Genomic DNA, 14806 nt, shown 5'->3' with positions numbered 1-14806 from the left:
CCAGTTAGAATTAAGAAACTACAACGCATAAGTATTCCGTAACACAATAGAAACATACACGTTACGAAAGCCAGCCATTTTACCGCTGACGTGTTCTGAGTTTTCACTTTAGCGACCCGTTGATTAAAATGCAACTGTCTAGCTAAAGTGCGATCTCTAGTGTTCTGTTTGTAAACAACAAGAAACATGGATACAAGGCAGAAAATTAAAGTTACGCACAAGATAACCTCGAAAAGCAAATGCAAATAGCCGATGATAGTCATCCAATGATCGATTGAATTGAGACTAATCGACAATAAAGTAAGAATGAAAATAAAAGGAACTCCCCAAGATGTAAGAACCATTTGAATGACTCGGCTGCGCTTCATAAAAGTCAAATATTTCAAAGGCTTCACCACGGCGATGTAGCGTTCAAATACTAAAACAAGTAAGTTTGATCCAGAGGCATAAATGAAGAACCCCCATACATAATATATGAGTAACCTTATTTCTTTATCGGAGATACACTCGTCTACCATTTTGCAGAGTAAACGTGAAGGAGCAGCAATCATCCCAACACAAAAATCAGCCACTGCTAAAGACACGATGAATGTGTTAGTTTTGGTGCGAAGCTGACGTTTTCTGCAGACGAGGAAGATGACAAATCCATTCATAACCATCGTGAGGATGCAGAGGTACCAGCCGAGAATCCAAACCCACAGTTCCATTGAATTTCTTTTGATAGCAGGAAATGACTTTCTTAATTCGGTCAATCAAGGAGTGTTTGGAAAAGCCGATTTAGGATAAAAAATTGTGTTCATTGAGCGGTTTTATAAAACCATCTGGCCCCATCTACACCGGCTGTGTTAAAGTTGATGAGGACACTAGATATTGTTTATGTAGGTATATTAAGACGCTTTGTGCAGGGCGTCTGACGTCTGTCTAATGGTTTAGAAGAGAAATGGATCAATCATAAATTGATCGCAAAAGCGAAATATTTTGACCTCATTATATGTGTTTTACTTCGAAGAAAAGTACAGTAGAGTCCTATTTTAGAATATTAGTACCGTATGATAGTCCAATTTAAATGCAAATAATCGAAAATTATAGCCCGAAAAACAAATATTTCAAATAATAATATTTCAAAATTATAAATCGTTCTGTGTTAAGCGTAAACTGCTCCCTTTTGTTTCACGCGATTGACATTTTAACAAATAAAGAAGCCTCGAAGCTCTTTTTTGTTGTAACGGCACACAGGAGGCCGCTAGAGCACTAAAGAAATGCAGGCGGAAAACGAGATGTAGTCGATTGTTTTACCTACTTAATAGTAATAGTTAATCTTTAGTGAGGATGCCAACATCACAAAAAAGTGGTTTACAGAGGGTTCCCCTAAAGGTAACTACATAAAATATAATTACTTAAAAATAAAAAGAAAAAAAATACATATCGAAAAATATGAAGATAAAACTACATTAATTTGAAAATTAACATGCGAAAAACGAACCTAATTAAGATAGTGCTTTCTTGATACCACGCTTAAATTGGCTTAAGGTTGGCAAATTTCTTAGGGAAAGGGGTCAAAGAAGTGGCACACGAGACGTACCCGGGAAAGGACTGGGCCTTTATGGTAACAGTTATGGCGGTCGGACGCAAATTTAGGCCCTCTGCGAATGTTTATATATTTCTCTGCATCTATGTGTCTTTTTCAAACTACAAGTCCTTACATCTACAGACGAGCACTTCACTAAATGACAGTGATGTGTATTTTGTTTCAAAAGAGAGCTGCAGGACTGAAATTGCGGGAAATTTACGACAACAGAGGAGTCGCTACATCGCCCGGAAAAATGGCGCTACTTCAACGAAGTTGCCTAAATTTTTGAAGATAACGCAGCTGAATTTCTATGCTTCAGCTGCCATCATTCTCTCTGGCGACGTTTGTCCTCAGCCTGGTCCTCTAAACCAGGTGGACTTTGATGTTCCATCCTTCAGTATCAAAGCCAATGGCCTGTCTACAGCTCATCTCAATGTTAGAAGTTTAACCGGCAAAATCGACCAACTAAATCTTGTTATGAGTAGCAACAAAGGCTCCGATATCTGGACATTCTGGGAGACCCGGCACTCAAACAGTATTCAGGATGAGGAAACTCACATACCGGATACAATCGTGTAAGACGAGACCGGGAAGAAAAGCAAGGGGGAGGTGTAGCAATTTACTGCTGCGAAAGTTTAAATTTTATTGAGCAAGAAGACCTCATGAATGCAAATGAGTGTCTGGATTAAAATAAACCAAACAAGATGCAAGCCAGTCATCATCAGCAATGTCTACAGACCCCCAGATCAGCCTGTGGATATCTTTTTGGATAATCTACATGATTCTCTGTCAAAAGTTGATTCCACTAATGATAAAGTTATTCTGAGAGATTTCAACATTGATTTCTCTGTCCAGCAGAAAAATGCAAATTTTTCACTGAAACGAAGACTCCGGGGAATTACAGGGGCTTTTGACCTAAAACAATTGATAACGGAACCGACACGTGACACTGAACATTCTGAGACGCTAACTGACCTAATGTTCACAAACGCCAACCACAAAGTTGTCGAGTCTGGAGTTTTTTATCTCGGACTTAGTGATTACTCGCTTGTTTACTGTGTCCTTAAATCCGGTCGTCCCCGAGTTGCTTCCAAAACCATCGAATATCGTTTATACAAGAACTACAACAGACTCTTTCAATTCTTCATTTGCACGTTACGTCACGCATAATTAAGAAAACCGGAAGTCGGCCATGTTGGACGATATGTAAGCGTGTTTTAGGGCACGGTCACAGTAGTGAATATGTAAGTTATCTAAGTTTGCCATGCCAACTCTATGTGCTGTAGTTGGTTGTGGCCACAACAATGTTCGCGACAAAGGAAAATACAGTTTTTTTCGAATTCCGAAAATTATAAGTCATAATGGTGAAGAAACAGAACGATTAAGCACTGAAAGAAGGAAACGATGGTTCAAGAATATTCACCGATCTGACAAAGATCTGACCGAGAAAAAAGCCGAAACAACCCGAGTTTGTAGCGCACATTTTGTTTCAGGTAAGTCAGATATTCCTGTAGAAGTTCTGGGCTTTGTTTAGCTATTAAAGTAACAAAAAACTCGGGTAAAATATTTCGCGCGAAACACTGTAAACATCAAATCACATGTGTTTGTTTAGGAAAGCCATCGGATCTTTACGATAAAAATAATGTGGATTGGGCTCCTACAGTAAATATGGGACATTCAAACATAAAGGACCCTGCTGCTGCCGCATCCCGAGGATCAAGAGCTGAGAAAAGGGCAAAAATATCGATCCAACCGGTCAAGAACAAGCGGGCTAAGAAGAAGTCTGAGGTGACAACTGAGTCAACTGACACAAGTTCAGCGAGCTCTCACGACTTTGACAACTACTTTCATGATATTCCACTCCAAGGTATTTATATTTAAAGTCATATGTTATTAATATGGTTCACTATTAATATTTCCAGTAGAATTTGTTCTTAAAAACCATTTTTCTATAGCTTGTTGGAGTGGGTATATAACTGGATGTCAATATTTTCTGTATATGAATTCTTATTCTAACATTTCTTATTTAATATTACAGAGTATGTTAGTCAAGACTCTGATTTAGGCAAGGGATGTCAGTTTGATGTTGCTACACTAGAAGCATCTGTGCAGACCACAGAGACAATTATTGACCTACACAATAAAGACGAGTACACTCGCAACCTACAGTGTGGGCTTTCTGAGCTCAAGCAAAAGCTCCTTGATGCTCAGCTTAACATGGAAACATTTCAAAATAACAACGAGAAAACCCAATTTTACACTGGTCTTCCAAACTTTTTTATGTTAATTCAAGTATATCATTTAGTTCTACCATATATCAAGTCAACGAGTACTAATGCATTGACACCATTTCAAGAGCTGTTGCTTGTTCTTATAAGAGTAAGGCTTAATGTCCCACTACAAGATCTGGCTTATAGATTTCAGATAGCCTCTTCCACTGCAGGGCGCATTTTTGATCGTTGGAGTGAAGTGTTGTCTGACCGTCTTGGTTTTCTTATACATTGGCCTGACAGAGATCAACTTAGAGCCACAATGCCATCAGTCTTTCAAAAAAACTTCGGGAACAAGGTGTCAGTGATTATTGATTGTTTTGAGGTGTTTATTGAAAGACCATCTAGCTTGATTGCTCGAGCAATGACATGGTCAAATTATAAACACCACAACACTGTAAAATTTTTAATAGGTATTACTCCCCAAGGCTCTATATCATTTATATCTAAAGCATGGGGTGGTCGAGTAAGTGATAAATACCTGACAGAAAATTGTGGAATCTTGAGGAAATTACTTCCTGGTGACATTGTGCTTGCAGACAGAGGTTTTGATATCGCATATAGTGTTGCCTTACAGCAAGCCAAACTGCATATACCAGCATTTACCAGAGGAAAGAAACAGTTGTCAGCCATTGAAGTGGAAACTACCAGGAAAATAGCAAATGTCCGGATACATGTGGAAAGAGTGATCGGACTTGCCCGGCGTAAATATACAATTTTACAAAGTATTCTGCCAATTACCTTGTTGAAAGCAAAAAGTGGCAAGCAAGCATCCATTGATAGAATTGCAAAATTATGTTGTGCCCTGACTAACTTGTCAGATTCAATTGTGCCTTTTGAGTAGTCAAAGTATTTAATACATAGTTGGTCTAGTCCTTTCAAAAATATCAGTAAATAGAAAGCAATATTTTAACAACAATATCGCAGTGAAATAAACAGTTTATTTCATGATTTAACAATGTAAACAAATTGGTTATAACTTTGCAAATCACTAAACACCATTTAGTAAACACAATTTAGTACTTAGGTGTGAGCACCCTGTCAATTTTCTATTATTATATGTGGCAGAACATACAGTGCAGTACTCAATATTCCAATTGACGTAAATGGGTATGGATTGAATGACTTCTTTCTATTACTAGTGATATCATGAACATAGTAAACACTGTTTTGTACTTGTAATTCTCTGCCTTAATTTGGTACGAAAAATATATGACTATTGCATCTAGTCCAATTTTTGACAGTCCATACACAGCCATCTACCTTTTGGGGGATTCTTTAGTCTTAGACACTGAAGGTGAAACCATTTAACTTTACAATCATCATTATCGCATCCAACTAGAGTGCTGTCTTCAATATATCGCTGGCAGATGCACCACTCTGCGCTATCATCATCAGGACTAGGTGCTACGAGTGTTGAGGGTAGTGAGGGACGGGTATAAAGCTTTCCAACAATCTCAGGTAGAATACCTATTTTAAAGAATTCTGTTACCTTGGCAACAGAAGCACTCCAAAACTCCACATCTGGCATTATCCTTTCAACATAAAGTCCATGTGGTGTCCATACGATGAAATCACAATATTCCACATTGCAAATGAACATTTGGCATTGTACTTGGTAGTAATATGCATGTGTTCTATTAAGATAGATGCTATCACTGTCATTCTGCAGACAATAGTTTTTGTCACTTATTACATGTGGATCAGTTGGGCTGAGATCTTTAGCACTGTACGGACATTTAATTTCACAAACACCTGCCCCACAGCATTTGCAATTGACCAATCCATCTGGTGATGCTCCAATATGAGGCCACTGCTTATTTATTTGCAGTCCACTATCACAAATACTAAAGTCATCATGGCATCTGTTCGTTTTTTCTAAATAGGCCTTACGGGCATTGGTCTCATTTTTACAGCCCCATGCTGTTGCTGCACTACTAAACTTAGTAGACTCTGGGTAGCAAATTCTCTTAATAAGGCTTGGGGAGGGCCTGCTGATGTTTGTGTGGCATGCAGATTTAAAGTTTGAGGCTGTTATCCTTCCTGCCCTCTGCTTGTACCATACATTAGTTGATGCCTGCTCTCTAGTACCCTCCTCAATAGCCTTTATTTCTTCATCTGTTATTGAAATCTGTAAGCTTATGTCTATGCACTTACTAAGAAGTTCATCATAGTTTAGTTCTGTAGCATTTGCATCATAGAGGTGGGTCAATGGTTGGGGTAAAGCTGCTTCTTTAGGGATATACTTGGTATTGTATGGGGATATTAGAGATAAGATGGCAGGCTTGCTGTCGGACAATGAAATCTTTTGAAAAAAGTTCAACTGTTCTTCATAACTCGTTATGGTTAGTGGTCTTTGAACTACTTCGTCACTGTTTCGTAGAGCTGTTGGTACTTTTTTGTCTTCAAGGAGTTGTGAGTGTTTTTTCTTTGCTGAGGTGAAATCGATTTCCTCTATAGCTGCATAAGGTATTTCTTTAACATAACCTGGCATCAGCCATTGACTTTTGGTTTGGGTGCAGGTTGTTGATGAATGCATTCGACACGCAGCTTCTGAAGCAAACAATATAGCAGCAACGTGAGAACAGCACTCACTTTTTCCAGACATACAGTCACAATGTGCTGTAATAACCTTTCCTGAGTATTCTGCCAATATCCAGGCTTTTAATGGCTTTTCACTCGCTCTTTGAGAGTGATTTACCTGAAAATAATTAGAAGCAGTATTTTTAACATACGTACCTACAATAATAAACTACCAGTAATTTGTTGTTGTACAACCGAAGCTATAGAATAACTTAATCAAACCTTAACTTACCCTTGTTAATACGACAACTGTAGTTTCAGTAACTTCCTTCATCATCAGTGTATTCACCCATCCAGAAATGAAGAAATTAAAGGCATCCAAAGACTTGTAAGCCTTCATCTCAGAATTGGTTGCCCACGATGTTTGAAGGATCAAATAGTTCACTATATCAGGGTATTCGACGCCAGGAATTAGCCCTAAATCTTCGCTCAAATCACTTTTTCTTAAATCAAAAGGGTCAAAACCCACTAAGTTAGCTTTTTGCTTGTACCTTTCCCTAGTAGGACCATCTAAAGTATAAAAATATTCCGAAAAAACCAATGTATCACTTGAAGACGCCATGTTCGCTTGTAAATTTATGATTTGCATATCGTCCAACATGGCCGACTTCGATGACGTAACGTATTTTTGTCACGTGGTTGCAAATGAAGAATGAAGATCTTGAGAATATTCCCTGGCATGTCGTTTTTAATGACACCGACAACGTGGACGACTGTGTTAATACATGGAATAAGCTATTCTTTGACGTTGTTGAGGCCCACGCACCAACTAAACCCCGAAGAGTTAGAGGATCGTCAGTCCCGTGGATGACTTCAACCATCGCTAATGAAATGAGAAAGCGCGATTATCATCTCACGAGAGAAAAAGGAAACAAGAACAGTCGAAATTGGCCCGTTTATCGACTACTAAGAAACAGAGTCAACTGCGACATTATGAAAGCTAAATCCGACTATGATTCCAATCTGATTCAAGAAAACCAAGGAAATGCTAAAGGGTCTTGGAAAGCACATAAAAAGACTCTAACATCGTCAAAGACCTCCACAAATATCTCTACTCTAAGAGTAGATGACGCAGTTGTCACCTCTGACGAGTCAATCGCTACTGCTTTGAACACCTTCTTGGTAAGTATCAGCAGAAAACTTGCCGAAAAATTTCCGGACTTTTCGTTCTCTAACCAGCCCGAGGTCAATCCTAATATAACTGGTTCCGGGTTTTCTTTCCGGCTGATATCTAAAAGTTTTGTCAGGGACGTTATCAAGCGTTTAAAACTCAATAAAGCTACTGGGTTAGATAAAATAAGTGCCCGCCTGCTTAAGGACTCTGGACATATTATTGCGCTTTCGTTGACGTCATTATTTAATCTATCGCTACAAAAAAGAAATTTTCCTTCCGTTTGGAAAAACGCGAGGGTCATACCCCTTTTTAAGAAAGGTGACAAACAGGACGCGTCCAAATACAGGCCGATCTCAGTACTGCCAACGTTAAGTAAGATCTTAGAAAATGCTGTTCACCCTCAATTCTATGGCTACCTAACAGAGAATAACCTAATCTCGTCAAAACAGTTTGGTTTTCGACTGAAATCCTCGACTGTCACAGCTTCTGCACAGCCTTATTGATCAGTTACTCCTCGGCATGGACAACGGCACTGTTACAGGGGCCGTCTTTTAAGATCTGAAAAATGCTTTCGACTCCATGAATTACTCCATCCTGCTACGTAAACTGTCTCGCTTTGGTGTGGATGATACTGCTCAGAACTGGTTTGATTCTTTTCTTTCCAACAGAAACCAAGTTACTTGCTGTGGCAGAGCTCAATGTGACCCAGACACAGTATCTGTCGGAGTAGCCCAAGGCTCAATCTTGGGCCCACTATTGTTTATAATTTATATGAATGACTTACCAAACGTTCTTGAATCTTGTAGCATTACTTTGTACGCTGAAGACACCGTTTTATATTTTTCCTCCAAACTCATTTCAGAAATCGAAACTAAAATGAACTCGAACCTCAGACAAGTATGTGACTGGTTGAAACTTAATCAACTTACTCTTAACATCAAGAAGTCCCAATTTATGCTAATAGGTAGTAACTCGGGACTACGTAGAATCGCTTCCATTGTTATTTCAGCCGATGGAAAGCAACTTAAGGAAGCAGAATGCTTTCCCTACTTAGGATTAATTATTAATCAGAATCTTACTTGGGAGGATCATATTCAGCACATGCGTAATAAGATAAACAAGAAGCTAGGTTTTTTGCGGCGCATCAAGTCGTGTCTCCCACTAAGCGCTAGGATAACTTTCTTTAATTCTTTTGTTCTGCCCCTTTTTGACTACGATGATATTATATGGAGAGACCGGGGCAACACTACACTTATGGCGGAGCTACAGATCCTTCAAAACAAGGCTGCGCGAATCATTTTAGATCTTCCCCCTACTGCTTCCGCGAGCGATGCACTTTCAAAGCTCCATTGGAAACCTCTAGAAAGGCGGAGAGTGGAGTATCGTGCTATTTTTATGTTTAAGGTAGTTAATAACCTTTTTATGCACACTTTTCACTGCTCTTTTAACAGCAACCATCATAACTATAATACACGATCCAAGCGAAATATCCGCAAATCATTCGCACATGGAAGATGGGGGCACTGGATAACAATAAATTTTGCAACGGACGCTGCAAATTTTTGTTTGCTTTTCCTGTTGCTACTTGTCAGCTTGGTGTTTCCACCGGTAACTGGTTCCGAAATTCCATTTTCTATATATTTCCGTTGAACATTTTCTTGTTACTTGCAGGTTGTTCTGTAAGAATTGAGGCTAAGAACTTGTTTTTCGGTATTCGTCTTAAAGGTCATCAATTGTAAGACTTGTGGGTCAAGAGCGTCACTTTTTGAGGAATAATTCTTTGCTAGACTCACTCAGCAGAAATCAGAAATATTTCTCAAACACTTATTAAGATAAGTTAACGTTGTAAAATTCCCTGGAAGCGCTCACCTTTGATATTTTCTCTTGAGAATAGTCCGATGGATTACACGACTTTTCTACTTGTCATGTAATTGATGGTTAGTCGAGCGACGATCTTCTTTGAGGAGCATTTCCAAGAAAAGTGTCCGGGGAATGAAAAGGGTTTGAAATGTTATATCATCGTCACCTACCTTGGCAAATACAATTCTCTAAAGTAAAATGAAAATTTATCAATGGTCAAATTTCGACATTTAAATATCAAAGGTGACTTCCCCGCAAAACACGGGTCTTGAAGAAGTTACACGTATGCAAATCGACTGTCGTAGATGAACATTCAGAAAAGTAAGAGCGACTTCGTGAATTGACCGAGTGAAAATCGAAAAATGTAGCACCTAATCGAAAAATTGAAAACCTTCATATTTTTCCTAGAGACACCCTATAAGGAACGTAGAAACGTGGTAAAGTTTTTTTCCAGACTTGCTTCTTTATCCTAGGAAATTCACAAAAACCGAACAGGGCGTCGGTAGCCATAAAATGGCGGAAATCAGTGCCCCGAGTAGAGGCAAATGAACTTTGCTCTTGAAAAGTGCAAAGAAAGCAAGCTCATATTAATTTTATAGAGTTGTATGGGAAGGATAGAGGTATAGTTTAAGTCTAAAACGGGACCATTTCATTTAAATTTGGAGCTCATGGAACGCTTTTGAAAATCACCAATATTCAAAATCCAAATATCGCATTTCGTAGCAAATTTTCAGTTATCATTTTCCCCATGTGGTATAACTCAGAATCGGTTCAGGTTGAACTCATGATAAGCGGAAATAGTGTTGTTTTCGAAGATATAAAAATTAGTGTGGGGCTTTTCATTTCCTCACGGAAAAATCAGGATGAACTTTGTGAAAACCGCGACATCGGCATTTACGTCACGAATCTAATTAGGCACCCTGTGGTTAACTCCGGAATTCCAAACACGTTTTAGCAGTTAACACCGTGTTCGATCAGGAGATCAATACAATAAGCTAGCCTTGCATAGCTTACGACGACAAATTGGTTTTTATCCCTGCTTTCGTTTCAAATTCTCATCTATTTCCCATGGCGAAATTGTTTACAACATCACATTCCGTAAGCTAGCAGAGGGCGTCTGTTTTTCTTGGCATATTCGAACACAGTTAAGTTTTAAGAATTTTTTTAGGGTAAAATCGTGGTTCATTGTAGAATTGAAAGAGGACAATTGAATCATATATACCGGTAGGTCAAAGGTTCTTTGCTGAACGGTAAAAGACGGTTGAAGACGGAAGGCAATCTTCAACCTATTCAAACTGAAACTATTTCAATCTCCGAAAAAATTTTCTTCTTCCCCTTTTGCGAGTTTTCGGCCCCAAAAATCACGGATAATAATATGTAAATAACACTTCTTCATTAGATAAGATAGAATATGTTACCGTGGAGGAGTGTTTCACTGAAAAGCAGAGATACAACTGTTGGAGGACTCACCCCCACCCCGTTGAAAACCCCTTTGGTAACTGTTTTTAAACTGAAAATAATTGGACACATTCGTGAGTGAATGAAGACAAACAAAAAAACTCAGTGAGAAAGAAAATTTTGATGAAAATACCTTGAACTTGAAGGTTATAACAACTTATTATGGCAGGAAAGTCTCGTGGTAAATCCGAGCGTTCTGATTAGTTCTCACTTGTTCGGGATTTTGCCATACGGACCGTTTCTAAAGAAGCGATCATAAACCGTGTACTTTTGTTCGCGAAAGGCGGAAAACTACAAAATTAATAAAAATGTTTTCCCGAGTGCCATATAATAAAATGTTTTGGTAACATCACTTGCTCAAGCTGTATTGGGGAATATTGGCCCTCGGTCGTTTCTCTGTACGGACCTCGCTGCGCTCGTTCCGTACTGCCACGATTCTCAAGTTTGCTCTTTTTCCTCAGAGATAAGTTATCTAATTGTTTAATAAAGTCTATGAAATGTAACAAAAATTCTCCTTTACGAATGTTCTATCTTTAGAAACTACGCCAATGATATACTTCTCCATACGTTTGACACTAATGAGGACATCGAAATTCTTCTTGCGGATGCTGTAAGCAAAGTTCCGTCTAGTGTTAGGTTTTAAAATTGACCTTGAAAGTATGCTAGTGCTTTTGGGAGACACAATTATTGGAGCAATTCTCAGAAATCCCCCAAATTACCGCCACAAATTTATATCCTTTCAGAGTTCAACCCTCGCATTTCAGATCCAAAGTCAATCCAGCTTCTTTACCGCTAAAATTTAAAATTTGGCAAAAATATTTTAACAGACTTGCAATAACATTGCCAAGGAGTCAAACAATCCAAAACGTCTTAAAAACTCACTCGTTTCTCCATCATGTAGCTCGTCCTTCTTGTACTCGTATTCTTCTACGGACAAACTGGTGTCCACCACGGGAAAACGCCTAGGTCTACCGGATAAGATCGATGACGTCATCGCAAAAAGAAAAAAACATGGCGCTACCCGTTACCTGTACACCGATTTCGGGGTATCTTAAGGTCTCCATTGTAAACAATTTCGCCATGGGAAATAAATGAGAATTTGAAACGAAAGCAGGGAATAAAACTAATTCATCGTCGTTAGCTATGCAAGGCTAGCTTATTCTTGGTTTTCGCCCACGTGACCTCCGTCTTGACGACGGTTGCTATCCACCATGTTGGTGCCCAACAAACGCGATCAATTAGAGAGGTCATAGTGCGAAAGTAAGCCTGAAAATCAAAAATTAAACGAGACTTATCTTAAGTCGATGTTTGATTTGGATTTTGCCGAGTCATCGGTAGCACAAGAAGTCACGTGAGAAAGCACCAGCCGCTCAAGTGGTCAGTCTTTAAAGCCTTGAGTGTGCTAATCAGGTGAGTTGTAGCATAAGGAGTGTGGGTGGGTGTAAATACCTCTACAGGGTATGGGCGTGACCTCTTGTGCTACTGATGACTCGGCAGAATCCGAATCAAACATCGACTTAAGGTAAGTCTCGTTTCATTTTTGATTCTGCCTCGTCATCATACGCACTACGAAGTCACGTGAGATTTCAAAGCAACTAACAGCACACGCTATAATCAGAAGAAGCTCTTCAATAACAATTTAACTCAGGCTGAGTACACTGTTAGTAAACGAGGAACCTTGTTCAATCTCCCTATCATAAAACCGAGCGAAGGTGGCTGCTGAACTCCACCCAGCAGTTTGCATTATCTCAGCAAGGGAGGCATGTTGACCTTAGCCTTGGAGGTTGCAGCTGAGCGGGTACTATGAGGCTTCTAAACATTAATAATTATGCCAGCCTTCAACATCATTTGCTGGATCCAGCGTCTTATTGTGTTTCTGCTGGCTCTCTTATATGGTTCTGATGAGTTATGAGCAAATGAGATTCACTGCCACGTAGTAACTTAGTCTTATCAAGGTATACTGAACAAGCATTGACTACACAAGGGTTGCGGTCATGTGGGTACGCATATCACTTAACAACTAATTCAGAGGTTGATCTGCCAGGTTTGCTTTGTTTTGAATTACTATCGAGCAGAAAAGTATAAGCAGTCTCCTCTTGTACCGTGTTCAGAGTGTCTAATAGGTGCAATGACTGCCCTCTCTGGGCTGTGGTTAAAGCAACTAACATCACGAGTTTCAATGTCAAATCCTTAAGAGAGAGTTCTTGAGAGTTGCCCATAGTGCCAGTGTACTGGAGTACCAAGTTGAAATCCCAAGTTTTGCTATAACGAGGAAGAGAGGGCCTACTTTGGAAGACGCCCTTCATGAACCTCTTGACATCAGGGTGCCCACCAAAGGTATGGTGAGCTGAGTCAGGGCTGTCTAAAATAACAGACAGGGCACATCTTGCAGAGTTTATGCTGCTGTAGCTCAATCCTTCATCATAAAAGGTTGTCAAAAATTCCACAGTCAAACCTATAGTAGGGCAAATAGGATCTGCTTACCTTTTAGTGCAGAAGAAAAGCCATTTCCTGATGTGGGCATCATACTGTTTCTGTGATGACTGGCGCCAGGATTGCAAGACAATGTTGGTTGCTCTTTCAGAAAAGCCTCTGTTTTTGTAGAGTCTCCGCATAAATGGTATGCTAACAGATTCAACTTTTTCCTCAGTGGGTGAAGTTTTTGGCACCCTGGTAGTGTTAGGAGTGTTGCCCCGGGTGTGATAATCAGTGGAGGAGCCACAAGTAGTCGCATCAGTTTGGGATACCAGCTTTGGCATGTCCAGAGGGGCACCACCAGTATTCCCTCTGCTTTGTTTGCTTGAATTTTTTCCAGGCATTTCCCAATCAGGCTAAATGGAGGGAAAGAATAAAAGAAGAAAGTATTCCAGTTGGCAGAGAATGCATCAACAAACAGTGCATCTGGATCAGGCCTCCATGAGGCATAAACTGTACATTGTTTATCTAAGCGAGATGCAAGCAAATCAATGCTTAGCTGACCAAGTTGCTTGGTTATTGACTGGTATATTTTTGACTCTACCTTCCATTCAGTATGGTCATTAAAATGCCTAGATTCTCTATCTGCCTCAGCAGTGTTTTCACATCCTGGTAGATGTGAAGCACTTAACCAGATGTTATGTTCAACACAATAATCCCATATGCGTTTTATGGCTGAGTTGCAGTCGGGGGACTTTGAGCCACCCATATTGTTGATATAACAAACTGCGGTGGTATTATCACATTGAGCCCGAATGTGCAAATTAGCACATTCTCCACATAAAGCCTTTAATGTTAAGAGTACAGCCAATAATTCGAGATAGTTAATGTGATGGGGTGCTTCCTATTGGTTCCACCTCCCCCCTGTTCTCTGGTCTCCCCTCACACCTCCCCAGCCATGGGGAGAGGCATCAATTTGAATGAGGAGTTCTGGTTCACCATGAGAAACACGTTTGTTTGAGGTGTCCACATTAGTTATCCACCAATTAAGTTCTGCCCTAGAACTGGGGGAGGGTCAGTGAAGACCCAAAGTTGCCTTTGTTTTCTCTCAAGGCATTAGATTTATCTCTTTCAAGACTGCGATAGTGTAAAGGGCCAAGTTTCATCCCTGGCAAACTTGACACTAGCAGCCCAATGACCTCTACCACTTGTTGGACTGTGTAGTTCTCTTTGTTAACTAGGTTGAGACAGGCATTTTGCAGTTTCTCCTTTCGGCTGTCAGTAAGCTGCACAGTCATCGTGATTGAGTTAAGTACAAATCCCAGGCATGTCAAGACCTGAGATGGTACAAGCACTGATTTTTCTTCGTGAATAGGAAACCCAAGTTTCCTGAGCAACATCACAGTTTCTAGTACATTACCATAACATTCCCCATATGAGGCTCCTTGAAGGTAGCAATCATCTATGTGTCAATTGGTAGCAATCATCTAAGGTGTCAATTGGAACGAAAGTTCTGTTCCTTTCTCCTGCCATTCC

General features: G+C 39.7%; 2 protein-coding genes and 1 pseudogene across 2 annotated transcripts; 1 reads left to right on the top strand and 2 right to left on the bottom strand.

Moving 5' to 3' along the window:
• The first annotated feature begins 2693 nt into the window (after positions 1–2693).
• Positions 2694–5069, top strand: LOC111339014 (uncharacterized). Its single transcript, XM_088761248.1, has 3 exons — positions 2694–3063; positions 3183–3437; positions 4380–5069. The coding sequence occupies exons 1-3, from the start codon at positions 2835–2837 to the stop codon at positions 4682–4684; spliced, it is 789 nt and encodes a 262-aa protein (XP_088617374.1). The 5' UTR covers positions 2694–2834; the 3' UTR covers positions 4685–5069.
• Positions 4762–7086, bottom strand: LOC148730935 (uncharacterized). Its single transcript, XM_088761246.1, has 2 exons — positions 6656–7086; positions 4762–6541 (listed from the first exon to the last, which is right to left on the bottom strand). The coding sequence occupies exons 1-2, from the start codon at positions 7022–7024 to the stop codon at positions 5066–5068; spliced, it is 1845 nt and encodes a 614-aa protein (XP_088617372.1). The 5' UTR covers positions 7025–7086; the 3' UTR covers positions 4762–5065.
• A 5408-nt stretch (positions 7087–12494) lies between these two features.
• Positions 12495–13695, bottom strand: LOC148730934 (uncharacterized; annotated as a pseudogene).
• Positions 13696–14806: the final 1111 nt, after the last annotated feature.

The sequence above is a fragment of the Stylophora pistillata genome, chromosome 5 (genome assembly GCF_964205215.1).
Source record: "Stylophora pistillata chromosome 5, jaStyPist1.2, whole genome shotgun sequence".
Lineage (NCBI taxonomy): Eukaryota > Metazoa > Cnidaria > Anthozoa > Scleractinia > Pocilloporidae > Stylophora > Stylophora pistillata.
This window is presented reverse-complemented; position numbering and strand designations above follow the sequence as displayed.

What these genes read in the sequence shown, in the direction of transcription:
- LOC111339014 (XM_088761248.1), top strand. Translation starts at nt 2,835, where the DNA reads ATGCCAACTCTATGTGCTGTAGTTGGTTGTGGCCACAACAATGTTCGC. An exon ending in TAGCGCACATTTTGTTTCAG is followed by an intron (nt 3,064 to 3,182) that starts GTAAGTCAGATA and finishes GTGTTTGTTTAG; the next exon opens with GAAAGCCATCGGATCTTTAC. An exon ending in TCATGATATTCCACTCCAAG is followed by an intron (nt 3,438 to 4,379) that starts GTATTTATATTT and finishes TTGTGCTTGCAG; the next exon opens with ACAGAGGTTTTGATATCGCA.
- LOC148730935 (XM_088761246.1), bottom strand. Translation starts at nt 7,024, where the DNA reads ATGTTGGACGATATGCAAATCATAAATTTACAAGCGAACATGGCGTCT. An exon ending in CAGTTGTCGTATTAACAAGG is followed by an intron (nt 6,542 to 6,655) that starts GTAAGTTAAGGT and finishes AATTATTTTCAG; the next exon opens with GTAAATCACTCTCAAAGAGC.